This window comes from Grus americana, chromosome Z, assembly GCF_028858705.1.
Source record: "Grus americana isolate bGruAme1 chromosome Z, bGruAme1.mat, whole genome shotgun sequence".
NCBI lineage: Eukaryota > Metazoa > Chordata > Aves > Gruiformes > Gruidae > Grus > Grus americana.
Genome location: NC_072891.1, coordinates 17,311,110 through 17,325,362, shown reverse-complemented (window position 1 = coordinate 17,325,362; position 14,253 = coordinate 17,311,110). Strand labels below are relative to the sequence as shown.

General features: G+C 34.8%; 1 protein-coding gene across 4 annotated transcripts in view; it reads left to right on the top strand.

Moving 5' to 3' along the window:
• FGF10 (fibroblast growth factor 10) overlaps positions 1-8,541 on the top strand; it is a 64,582-nt gene extending 56,041 nt beyond the window's left edge. For all 4 annotated transcript variants that reach the window (XM_054810888.1, XM_054810887.1, XM_054810884.1 and 1 more), the window contains 2 exons: positions 2,274-2,377; positions 6,275-8,541. In XM_054810888.1, the coding sequence (XP_054666863.1) occupies positions 2,274-2,377; positions 6,275-6,472 (302 nt within the window). In that variant the 3' untranslated portion in view covers positions 6,473-8,541. The remainder of the gene's footprint in view (positions 1-2,273; positions 2,378-6,274) is intronic.
• Positions 8,542-14,253: the final 5,712 nt, after the last annotated feature.

Genomic DNA, 14,253 nt, shown 5'->3' with positions numbered 1-14,253 from the left:
AAAATTCTACATTTTTCAACTTCCATATACACAGAACACAGTCAGTGAGAATAAATCCAGGATCATTGGAGATGAGATCAAACTGATAATTGTTCTGAAGAATTCAGCTACATTTGGCACCAATTAAATATCGTAACTAGGTATAATCAAACTAGTTACTGTGGATATAATGCAAATGTAGTAACATTTCTCATGACCTCCTTTCAGCTGCCCCACTGGGGATATAATGGAATGTGCGATTGCAAAAAAACTTTACTAGAAAAAATTACTATATTTTCGTGAATTATATGAATACTTCTGTTACTTTAACTTAGGTATTTTACTGAAGAGCAGAGTTTCTCCATCATTCAAGTGCTAAACCCTTAAAATGGCTTAATTCAGTGCAAGTTTCTTATTCAAGCACTGTTCTCCTTCAGCTGCCAGTGTAATAATCAATTGAAATGATCTAATATGGCGTTATTATTACAAAGATAATATGACAAAAATTATGACAAACCATAACTCAGTTTAATCCATTTCAACATAAAAATCAATAATAGCACATGTCATGCCAGTATCTTGATTTTGTTTTTTTGTTGTTGTTGTTGTTTTGGGGCGTTTTGGTGGGCTTTTTTTGTTACCGCTGTTATTAGAAATGGGCCCAGTCTTGTTTTACTGGTGCCACAGTTTGGGTTATAGTAATTAATTTCTGTAGAAAGAATTAACTAAAGTCTTCTCATCACTTTTTATATATCTTCATATCAAAATTTATGTAGTTTATATAAGTGTAGAATTTTATGTATATTTAAAAATGCATCCAGGAAAGGCCACCTCTCCTTTCTTTAGAATAAAAGGAGGTCTTTCATGTTAAATTCCCTAGTTTGATGTTCTCTCCTTCACACGCATGAACTATGTCATCAGTTTATTTCCTCATAAAACCCAGCTATTATTTTTTCATGCTGGATTCACAGCCACTGCCCAGCTAACATCAAAGCTTATAGTCACAGAATAAGTAACACCCTCACTCCTGAGTTGCGTAGATCTGTTCAATGGCCATACAGAATGCCTTTGGTATCGTACATAAAGCAGCCATTTAAAAAAAAAAAAATTTACAATGAAAGAACTTTCTCCTTACCTCCTCTACACACTAAAGTCCACGTGGTTCCACAGTCTGAACAGACTTAAGTAAATGAGAAAACATGGATTTTCCAGTACTACCTTGCTCTGACAAAAAGCATGGAACATGTTTAGGAGGAAATTATTGCTTTTGTTTTTTTTAAACAGGTAGCAACTCATCAATGTTTTTCAAGCTGATCTATTTGTCACACTATTTGTTGGCTCAGTCTAGGATGTTCCTTACAATTTCTCAGTGCTTTTGCCCCTCCTGTAATGTCCTCATTAGCGACCTCTGAGTTAGAAGGGCTATTGTTCTGACTACTTTAGTATCTACTTTAATATCCAGAGCATTGCTGGAGCCGGGCATACTACCTAGATAAACCATTTAGAAATTATTTGGTCAGAGCCATATTTATCCTGTATTAAGACACAATGCCCAAACATAGCCATTCAGTTACTCTAGTAATAGCTGAAAAGGGATCTCTAAAGTCACTATGTAAGTTGTAATAACTTCTACTCCTCCCAAATCAGTATGCTCTTGGGCAGGAAACATAGAGATGAAAAGCTCTGTCACCCATTATTGGCCCCTTTAGCCATCCAGTATCACAGAAAGAGTTTGTTTTAAAGAAAAAAAAAATTAATCATATTTATTACAAACAGAGCAAAATGTTTCTGATACTTGAAAGACAAAGATAATGTGGTCGTTAGGGTTAGTCTTACTATATCCCAAAATGTCAACACACTTGCCAAAAGTGAATTTATCAGCTCAGTGCAGCCAAGAGATTTAGTTTATCTAAATGTCCTACAAGGAATAAATAGTTTACCACTGGTTTTGAAGATTGGGAGAAATGTAACATTCTATTGACATATGCTATAGATTTAATTTAATGCTGTGGTTCAGATGTATCTTCTGATAAATTTTAGTAAAATCTATGCTAAGAAAAATGGAGCTGTTTCAGTATTTATGGGGTTTAAAATGCAGGGTTAGCAAAGGAAACATGTTAATTGAAACAGTGTTTTTGTATATTCTTGCACTGGTTTAGAGAAGAATTTTGCTGAAGTTTGTTGGTCAGTTGGTTCCGAATATTAGAAGTTTAGTATTTTTCAGATTTATTGTCTTTTCTATAGTGAGTAAATCCTCTAATGAAGTTATTAAATAGCTCAATTTTTATTTTTAGGCATATTGGAGATAACATCTGTGGAAATTGGAGTTGTGGCAGTTAAGTCCATTAAGAGCAACTATTATTTAGCCATGAACAAGAAAGGAAAAGTCTACGGCTCTGTAAGTATTTGTTTACCTTCCAAATGGATTGCAGTAGTCAGCATAGTTCCCTCTCCTACCCACCGAAAACCCCACATGTCTGTGTATTACTACTAATTAGAGCTGAAATGAGTTGTTAATCAAAATTTCATCCACTGGTAAACCAGCAGCCCCTTTCTCCACAAGCTTCCTGGTGTTTGTTAAGCTCATATCATACCAAAGCTAGGATTTATCATGCTTACCACTTCAGTCAGGTTTCTTATTAAGTAGTGGCCAATGCAGAACGTCCTACAAAATGTAATCTTCAAAGCTATTTTTCCCTGGTTTTCTGCAGTACAGTCACATTTAGCAGTATTTTGAGGGGTAAGAGAGAGATAAAGTGTACCTGAAATCTTAGAAACCACAGCTGATGGAGCATACACACCAAATTATCAAACTATGACTTCCAAGAGGAAGATTGCTAGAATAGCCAGCTTTACATTGACTGTATTAATTAATATACAAGATTATGGGCAGTACAGAAAGCTATATCAGCAGATAAGCTTTGATTGAGCAGAATTTGGGTATCATTTGAAAATTGTCCATAGATATGCTATTTGTATTTGTGAAAGTTTGAGCTTACTGATACTATCAGGAGAAAAAACAAACAATAATAAAAAAACCCCAACCCAATAAAACCCTGGAACTATCCAAATATTTTTAATAGGAAGCAATATGATCTATAAATCTGACAACTACACTAAACTGAAGTGTACCCTCACACATCCACATGATTACACAAACACCAGATTGTTCTAGTATTACATCTGGTTTGGTTTATAATTTTGCAACATTTTACCAGTTCCAGTGAGTTTGAGCCCACATAAATGTAAACATATTCAAGTACTCTGCAAAGGTCATGAGCCAATCTACAGATTGCTCAGTATTCAGAACATCCATAGGTTTTAAAGAGAGCAAGTCACAGATAGGTACTGGTGCTGGGTTATCCTCGGGCAATATAGCTATGCCTCCTACCTCTGCTGAAAATAGTGAAGTAATGCCAGTCTCAACTGAGATTCAAGGGGCTTGAAGTCATTTGGCCCTCTTTTTAAGGAAGCATTTCTACAGAGTGGGTTTACTTCATACAAACTATATAAACTGTCCTCCTTCATCTGCATTGTGGCTAGTCATTCCTGGTGAGGCTACTTCTGACTTTCTAAACTCCTGGGCAGTGTCAAAGAATCACATTAAGGAAAGACCAGAACAGAGAAATGTTTCTTAAACTCCTGTAAATTTGGATTTTAATTTCTGGAATTACATTGGTAAGAAATACACAATAAGCAGTGCTCAGTCCTGCAAGACTGAGAGGCATAAGGGTATACTGAGTTGCTGACAAAGTTACCATTTGTCAGTTAAGCTACACTCATTGATCATGGGTATGCTTCTGTACACATGTGAAGGTGTTAGCATACATCAGTATCTTCAATTCACACATCTCAGTTTACAGAGTTTAATTTAGTCATTTTTGATGGTCTGTCCCAAAGCCCAAGATAAGTTTTCCTACCCAAGTTGTTAGCCACAGCTGGTGTGGTGAGAGTCCATCCCAACCCTATATACACACAAATTAAGTCAAAAGCAGCCTTCATGTACCATAGGTGGAAACTGCTGCCATAAGATTCAGTAATTCATAATGTATTAGAAATAGTGTTGACAGGAGGATACGAATGTGGAAAGCCTTTTTTTAATTCCAGCTGAGATAATTTTTCAATATTCACATCATAAAATCACAACATAATGACTTATCAAAACCTATTCCATAATACTTCAGAGATTTCAAGAATGCTTCTGTTATTATTTTTCCCATCCTCCCAAGAATTGCAGTTAGACTCATATTACTACAGTGTGGCAGCTTGCAGATGGATATGAAAAGCAGAACCAATAAAAATTTTAAAAACACTCTTAAGCATGTGCACAATAGACATTGGTGCAGGGTTATGCTGAAATTTGTTTGAAATGAGTAAAGCAGTCTTGGGCTAACACTCAGACCCCTGCCAACAAGACTTCTTAACGACATCACAACATCATCTGTTCTCTCTGTATTATCTAAGAATAGAGATAAAAGTTTGGATTCGACTACAATTCTGCATCTGGGAAAACAAGTCAAGTAAGACCGTTTCTATGTTTGTCAAATACGTTTCCATTTGACTGACTTTGGTTAGAATGAGGGAGCAAAAGAAGACTCAGTATTTGGTTTCTTTAACAAAATAAGCTCCTGGCAGATAGAAGTTACTGCAGTTTAGAACTGTGATTGATGGCCATCTGCCTTCTTAATACCTTGATGCCAGAGGTGGCAAATAAATATTAAATTATATATATGTAGCTTTGTGAATACAGGCAGTATCAAAGGTCATTTTGTAGAGAATCTTCTCTTGATAGTGTCTTCCCCAACATTCATTGCTCCACTAACTACTAATCCCAAAGTCAAAGAGCATTTTGGGAGCCAAATTGAGTTTAAATATGCACAATTATGTTAGGAAAACCTAAGCATATATTCTGTAGTCTTAGCAGCAAGTAAAACAATATTATAGACAGAAAAACTCTTACTGTATCAAAGTAATGAATATTAATTAGTTTAAAAATTCTAATTTAAATTAATAGGGATGGAAAATGTTTTTTTTTAATATTCTTATGTCCTTTTTTATTAATGTTGATACTTTCTATATCTTTACTAGCTGAATATCTAAGAATTTTGAAGGTAATAAAAGATAAAACATCACTGAAATTCTTATCTGTACCATGAAAACTGTTTTATGATTCAGACATATTTCTCATCTTGTTCGTAGACATGTTAAAAATACCACATGTAGTTAGTATATCATGCTCTGAGATTCTGACATGCTTCTGCCTGAGCTGTGAAATAACATTTTTTTTCTGAAATGCAGAAACAATGAAATGCCAATTTTTGGTTATAACCTAAGTATACTGAAAACGTCCCACTTTCAAAAGCCTTCTAAATGGAATATAAGTAACTTGATAAAACTGGGGAGGGGAGAGGAGGGGCGTTATATGTAGGAATTACTTGTTTGTGAAAACAAAGCATTCTTGTCTTCATTATAGAGAAGCAGATCTGAGTAAAAGTGCATTTAACACTACAGAAAAAAACAGCCTCCCCCTACCTGCTTCCACATGCATATATTTTTTATTCTTTCTAACAAACTGATAACTAGTTCTCCTTTAAAAATAGAAAACCTGAATCCCTGGTACCATACACAAAATTGCTTTCAAGTTTATTTAGTCATTAAGATACAGGATCATATATGATTCTTTTTTAGGCTAAGTCCCTCTTCAGATCAGCAAAGTAAACAGGCCTTGTATCCATTCTAACAGCAGCATAAGCGACTTGCACCCATCCAAAAGCCTTTTTTCATGGTCAGTGTGGTGTAAAGCATCTTTAAATAAGAAGTAGGCCTATGCCACGCGTATTTGTTTAACATATGGTATCAATAATCTGGTTCAAGATATTTAAGGGTTGTATTTGTTAGAACTGAAATATGATGAATGACTCCAAGATTGCTACCTCATACATTGAGTTTATGACTGAGAATTTGATTTAATATTGTTGCTATATTCCAACACAAAGAAGTGTAATTTCAGCTGTGAATGAATTAAAACATTTCACTGCTATAATTATGCACTGAATAATTGATTATATCTTTTTTTTTTTTGTTTCACTTTTCACGTTCTAACTGATGTTGCTTTAAATGCTGCGGACACAGTGAAACTTTTCTTTAAACACACTGTACAATCCTATAAGGGTTTCATATATAGAACACTGAAATCTTCCAAAATATTTTTTAAAACTATTTACTTTCAGTATGCTGCAACTCTGAAAGGTTATGTTTATTCCGAATTTGTGTATTTGTTTTCTTCTTTTAACAGAAGGAGTTTAACAGTGATTGCAAATTGAAGGAAAGAATAGAAGAAAATGGATATAACACTTACGCATCCTTAAATTGGAAGCACAATGGAAGGCAAATGTTTGTGGCCCTGAATGGAAGGGGAGCCACAAAGAGAGGACAGAAAACAAGAAGGAAAAACACTTCAGCTCACTTTCTTCCAATGGTAGTAATGTCATAGATAAAGGAACTATTTTATCGATGCGGTTGAACCAAAGGCTCTTATGTCAAGAATATTTGGTAATCCTCTTGAAGAGTAAATGCAAAGAAATAGTGCAGACATCTGCTTATTTGAAAAGAGCGCAGGGGAAGCCTTTGAAGGTTTTGTACTTATTGCTGGCACATGAAATACTTTTATTTAGTTCGGTGTCATATCGTATAATCAAGATAGAAGCTGGATCAAATGGGATGGAAGTTATTGCCAGTGTGAACTTTTTTTTTTTTTTATCTCTGCAATGGAATTTAGGGGATGAGACAATCTGTTGAATGATTTTCATGGGGAAAGTTATTTATGGAATACTAACTCCTATCAAAGAACTTAATTACTCGTTCAAGCCTAATGATCCAATGAACAGTTAGACACACAAGCATTTACTGGAAGCACTTGGGTCATATGCACAAGCAATGGCATTTCTGGAGAAGCCTTGTGGAAGAATGGATAGGATAAGGAATATAAGCAAAGTAGTGTAAAACTGTTCTAACAAAACAAATAGTATGGTTTGCTTGTATGTTCTAACTTCATTTCTTTTGATTTCTAAGTTATTTATTTAATAGGATGTTAAATATCTTTTTGATTTGAATTGTTTTCCTCATTTGCTTCTTTGTTATTTTCCCTTTTTCTCAGTACTTCACACAGAGGTTGATAGGCTAAAATGTCAAAACCTCAGAAGTACTCTGAGAATAGGTATTATACAAGGCTTTAAAGGCAGAATTTAATGTGTATAATCCGTTTTTTTCCTAAACTGTCTTGCACTTAAGCAAAAAGACCAAACAAGCAGTGCTTGGATTTATGGAATTGGGTGTCCTTATGTTGGAGAAATTTTTTTACTTATCAGCACTCAAGAACAAACGTCAAGAAATACTTTGTTCGAAGGGTCTTTCTGCTATTCTGAAATTGAGAGAAGGGGCCACATCTGTACTTGGGTGTCAATGCATCCGTATGTGTATATTCATCTGACTTTGATTTCAATTTGGAACTAAGATCTAATGCATTGCAATCAGTGTGATATTCTGCAGCAAGCATTGGGCTGGAACCTAGATGTGGACAGACCTGTTAAAGTCACTGAGATTGCAAATGTTAAAATTGAACACTGTGTAATTCCCAAGTGTAAAATTTGGCCTCTGAACAGTAAGTAAGAAGGCAACACAGTCCTGCACTCTTTATTCAGTTAATACACCCATTCAGCACATTTGTCCTTGTTACGAGCTTGTAGAACCATGGGGATATAGTGAGAACAATACCTAAGTAAGGACTGAGGGACAGAAGATCCAAAATCATGCTCATGCATTTATCAGAGACTATTACTCACATGTATATGATATATGAGAGCCAACCAAAAAAACTGTGCTGGTATTCAGCTTTAGCATGCCTTTCATATCCATCATAGTAACTGAAGGCTCAAAATACATAATATCCAGCACGTTTTTATGAAGTGTTACTAGTCCCATGGCTTAACTTGAGCAACTGCCGTATAACAAAGTTAAGCATAATATGAAGTCTGTTCAATTAAAGGTACATAAGGTTTGTTTTATGTTTTGCTTTACTCTGTAATTTTAGAGAGCTCTGGATAGCTCACCAATGTAACCATATTGAGACTCATTTTGTTAGAGCAGATAAATAGAAAACAATACATCAAACAATTTGTACCACTGTTTTCACATTGTATTCCACTAAGTAAATAAATAAGCCTTTGCAGTGTCTTTAGTAAGAAACAAAAGTAGTATAATATTATTTTGTTCTAAATACTTTAAGTGATAACTATGAGATTATATTGATGCTGCAGTTTTATCTTCAATATTTCTTGTTGTGAAAAAGTTGGTTTTATTTTTATTGTTTGGAAACTGTATTTTGGTACAAAGAAGAGCCTTGCTTAATGTGTCTTTTTGAGAATGTTTAACCTCTATAAAGGCTGGTGGTGTTGGAATCTTCTGTAACTTATTTAAGTCAATGTTTAACCAGCACTTCAATCTTAATCTGTTATTTAAATATTAGCTGTTAAAAAAAAAATAGCTTTCCCATAAAATACAAAATGGTCAGATTGTATTTTCTGTCCTTAAATAAAATCAACTCTTTTAAACCCAGGAATTCATTGAGACAACATTTTAGCTCATAGCTAACACTGTATTTCATGGTACTTTATCTCCAGCTTTTTTCTTCACCAATGAAATTTTTCTAGAAAAGGAAATAAGAATTTCAGATTTTAAATGTAATTGCACATCACAGCAAAACTTAACTACCATGATAAAAGTGAGTTTCTGTTGTTTCAAATTTGTAATCAATAATTAAAACTGGCAAGACATAATGGACCACCCACAGTGAACATTCAATGTGAGCTTGGGCAAATGCAGTATTGGATGACCAGTTAAAGAACATTTAGGTTACAAATGAAATTCCTTTTTGACAGAATTACGTAGATCACTTGGTCAGGGGAGGGATTATGCATAAATACTATCATAATACTCAAAACATCATGCTGCTCAAAGGCCCAAATCAGGAAATATCACTTTTCCAAAGTGAGTCAGGAGCCATTAGTGACACGAATAGTGGTTTCTGAAAATCAACCAAAATAAAAAAAAACCTTGAAGGAATCAATGATTCCTGTGTGTTTGGTATACTGTAATACTCACTGCAGTGGGAGCAAACTGCAGACATTCTATCTACCAATATCACAGATCCTCAACCATATGCTCTGTTTTCTGTCACCCTCATATACTTGAGCAAAAGGAAAAGAGAGGGAGGGATTTTAAAAACAAAAGGGAAACAAATATCACTGAGCAACAATGTATAGTATGTTATATTTAAAGAAAAATAATAAAATGTGGGGATAGACAATAAAAGTATTGTCCTTGTTTGTTTTATTACCCTGAAATTATATTGCACAATAAAAATAAAAAGGGAAAAGATAGTTGTACTACAGGATGTGGTTTGGTGCTGTATAGCCACAAAACAAAACAAAAATCACTTGAACATTTGTAAGTTTCTTTAATTTTTTGCATGTGTGAGTCAGCTATCTACACACTAATAACAACCAAATGCTTTAGATTCTTCCTGGAAGTATTCAAATCCACCTAGTTTATACAGTGGAAAAAACAATGAATTTAAAGCAAGCACATTTGATGAAAGAATGAAGTGGTTTAGGAAGAAGAACATGTAGTCACATTTTTAAAGTAAACTTTAGATATGGAAAAATAGTTACTTTTTATATAAGACTTCATTCAAGACATTTCAGGTTATAAAGTTCACTAAAGGTTGGTAAGTTTTAGTAATACAAGAATCCAGTGTATGAGCACAACTTTGTAATTCATGCCCCTGCTGAAACTGATTGTTTCTATTCACACAATCAGTTGTAACTGCTTCAAGGAGTGATCTTGATACTAATGCATGAAGACAGCCCCTCTTTTGAAGTATCAAGTATCATTATTTACTCTGTTAAGTTAGATTGTGGGGCAGAATTCATCCTCCTAATTTCCTATTAAATTGGAAAAAGAAAAGTACAAAACAACACAAACGCATTTTCTGCTGCAGCTAGTCAATGTGTGATTACTGATGGTATTTTTCAGAAAAACTTCATTGACCTGAAACAATTTCAGTGCAACTGCAAAAATACATCACACATTAAAAAAAAATTGTTTCCCATCACATTATAAGCAAAAAACAGAATATGAAAAATTAGTTGGTTTTGGACCTATCAAATTATGATTTATAGTTATACTTACCTGCTCAAATATTTGAATGTCATGTTTAACTATATGGAAGCTTTCTCAGAATAAGTTTTGGGATTTCCTAATGAAGCATGGTGATTCTCGGATATCTGACTGATGTCTTTGCACTCACTAATCCCACAAAAAAAATGTAGTGTCCTTTGCCCACCCCAACAATATAAAGAAAATATGCTCCTGTGAAAGGCAACATAAAGGAACCATGTAAGCCTCAAGTAACTGATATGGGAGCACTGAGCTCTACGTTACAGTAGTACAAATGAGGAGAATTTGCACTCCTGAAATTCCTCACCAGGACCTTTAGTAATGCCACTGTATACTGTTTCATTAATGCAAAATACTAACTTATGCAATTGAATAAATGGATATATTGGTGGTGACATCAGAAATACATGTTCTATCAGACAACTGTCCAAATATGAGGGTATGAGCATCACAATTTCTGAAAAAAAAAAAAAAAACAAAAAACACAGAAAGTACCCTACTGTATAGTTCTGTGCAAAATATTTAGGGCTCTGATAATATATAGATAATGTACCACAGTGGAAAAAAACAGTCTATATAAGCTCAGACTCTAAATTTGTCTTGCAATAATGTAGTAAATGAAGAATCAAGGTATTACAGGTTCTTTATTACTACTGAAATGTAAAGTGTGCATACCTTTGATGTAGCCATTCATCCAAGCTCCAGATGTAGTATTTCACCAACCAAACTATTCTGTGGCTTGGTTTAAATTATGTTATATCATCTTTTGATTATGAAACTGTTTTACTAATTTTTCAATGAACTTTTAACCCTTTCATTTGCTAACAGTCTTCACAGAAGTCTGGGAAAAGGCCAAACACTGGTCTGCACCTGAATCTGTACTTTTTTCCCAGCTATAAATAGCTAAAAAAAAGAGATTACATTCAATGTTGTACATGTAGGAACTTGCCTTATTCGGTGAGGTGTGCCTGAGTGGGATGAAAAATTAATCTCTCCAATCCATTATTTTCATGATGCCCCGGTAATTTGTAAACATTCTTGCATTAGAAATAATCTTGAAGTCTCACTTCCCTATGTTTCCAAAATGTACATCACAAAATTGTACGAGCACTTTAGCTTTCTCTTCTACCTCTTTTTTCTTAACAAGTTCTTATTTTCTTCTACCTCTTTTTTTTCTTAACAAGTTCTTAACAAGTCTCAACTTTAACAAGTTGAGACAGGAGTCAGAAAAGGCACTGACTTATCAGGACCCTGTAAATACAATTTAACAGTCTTTCCAATTTGTACTGGAATAATCCATTCAGGACAATCGAAATGTTTTGAGCTTGGTCTTCTAGTATCCACGTCAGTAGGCTTCAGATACTATTAACTACATTAAAAAAATGTTTTATTTATACTCAATTATAGAAAGACTAGTCCAGGAACAGCAGAATCTTGAAAAAAAAAAACCCCTCAATAAACACTTTCTAGATGTTAAAGTCAATAAGCTGGGATCTTTCAGGCTACATTTCTAACAAATCAAAATAAAAAATAAGTATACAGGGTGTAAATAAAAATCACAGCGTAAGTTTTCACATGAGGTATTTTAAATTTTAAAATTTGCACTAAAAAGTGAGCACAAGAAACATTCTTCATTTAATCTTCTTGAAAAATATAGTTTTCAGTTTACTCTTGTACTGCTCACTATGTGCAATATATTTCTTGTCCAGTTGTGGTAATTTCCTATGCTTTCTTCCTTCTTTTACATGAAGTGATGCCCCCAAACATAAACAGTTCACTGAGGGAGCTTGCAAAACTGATGTCTGCAGTACGCTGTGATTAATGCCATAAACATAAGACTCTCATTTCTGGTTCCATGTAGAACACGGCACAGAGATCCAGTGATACTGTAGTGTTTCGCTAACCCTTGGCCCCCCTGAAACTACCCATATACTTACTAGTAAACGTCCAAATTAGGTTCAAAAGTTGTATTGGATAGTCAAAATATGTATTGTGAGGATAGCTTGGCTATTATAACAACCACCATGCACAAGATACATTGCAAATGGAAATTTATTTTTCTCCGTTCCCTTTCCATGGTTCACTCAAGGAAAGGGAAACAGAAGGAAAGAATATGATACTATGACTGTTATTTACGGTCTTCATTGCTTTTCTTAATTGGTAGCCAATATATGACCTATGCTGGTCTTCAACTGGATCTTACTTCAGTGATGAAATAGAACAGAGATATCAGCAGTCTTGTAAAAGAAGGGTCAGCCTCTTCCTTATAGTCAGCCAGTTTGACTTACTGAGTGCTACTGATACAGCATACAGTTTATGCTCACTTAAATATAGATTAAGCTAAAAGATTCCAGTTTTGGAAGAAGAGATATGGCTCTGCTTATCCTCTTAAATGAGTACTGTATCCTTTGCCTGACAGAGACAGATAAAATTTAAGTCATTCATTTAATTAACTGATTGCTTCTTAAATGCTTTGAGGTGAATGATATATAGTGTGAGAGAAAAGTCTTGCTAATAGCCATAATTAGTACATTTCTATGGCAATTGAGAGGTGCAGTGGAAAGTTGCAGTGTCAAGACAGTTAAAGTATGTCAATACAAAATCCTGCAGCAAGGTTCAGACTATATTCATACTGAAAGCCACCATCTAATTGTAAATGAATGCCTGGAGCTCCAGATTGAGGAATCAGTTATTCAGAAGCAATTGCAGGCCTTTTGCTCCCCTGACTGCTCTAGTGTCTTAACCATTCTCCACATTAAACTCACAACAAACTTGACTCTGATTACGCTTACAGATGTAGAATGTGAGGCAAATTCTATTCAGAGTCAGAAACTGACAGCGGCCGAGTTTAAGTTGCCTACAGCAATCACGTGTTTCTTCCCCTTCGCTCTTGTAACATTTTCCTTGAACTTCTTGTCCAACTCCTGACACAAATGCATTTTCTCCTCATTGCACCTGAAATGCAATACAGCATGAGGTTTCTAACACCATGTCCTATGTATACAAGTACTAAGGATAAAAATTCAATTGGGAAAAAAATCAGTGAAAACTGTCAGGTGGTACCTTGCAAACACAACCATTGCTGAAAACTGCCTGTGACACACAGGACTGGATGTAAGAGCAGACTACTCTTCAGTACTTATGTGCAGGTGTTCTGCTTGGGTTTAAGCCTTACATATATTACATTTTCCCCAAGCTTGTCATTTATTTTACCATAAAGGACTTCAGTGACCTTTGGACAGTTGTCTCAGCTTGTCCACTGAGGACTATTAATACAAGACACCAGGTTTTGTCCCAGGACATACTTGAGCTTCTTAGTGCTGGACTTTGGAAGTGTATTTTAAGTAAATACTATAAAAGTGCTCCATTCTTCTGCTCATCCCTTGTGCCACTGTTTCATGCTCACTGTTGAAGGCAGAACGTTTTAGAGGATAGGTTTTAGTCTGGCACAACATGGCTGTTCTCATACTTCATTTGGCATGCCAATAATTCCATTTTGGCTTCTATATTTAAAAAAAAAATGCTCAACTAGCCACTGCTCTTAAGCAGATGATGCATAAGCAGTACTGCAGTAGCTAGGCGTGGCCAGCTCCATTCAGACTGCATGTACCTAAGTCATTTATGAAACATAGACACGGTACATAAAACATATCCCTGAAAGCCAGACCCTCAGCTTCTACTCTACATGTAATATCTGTGTCCAAGAAAATCAAGATACTATGCCACTATGTAAGAAATACTTAAACATTTCTGCCCAAAATGTTTATATTAGATTACTAAATCAAACTGCAATGAAAGAGGTAATCAGTAGCAAATTCTGCAAAGTAATCTTGGATTGATAATCCTAGAGACTGAGCTCTTCTCAAAAGCTGCAATGCTTGTGACCATCATATGAGAGCACTTCCATATCATCCTGTACATCTAGCCTCATCTTGATTTTGAGGTAGAACTGCTACTACTGAGGAAGCTGTTCTATTTCCAGAACCATTAGATTAGACTAGTTTTTCAAATTAGTCAGTTGTGTTGATTTTTTTATGC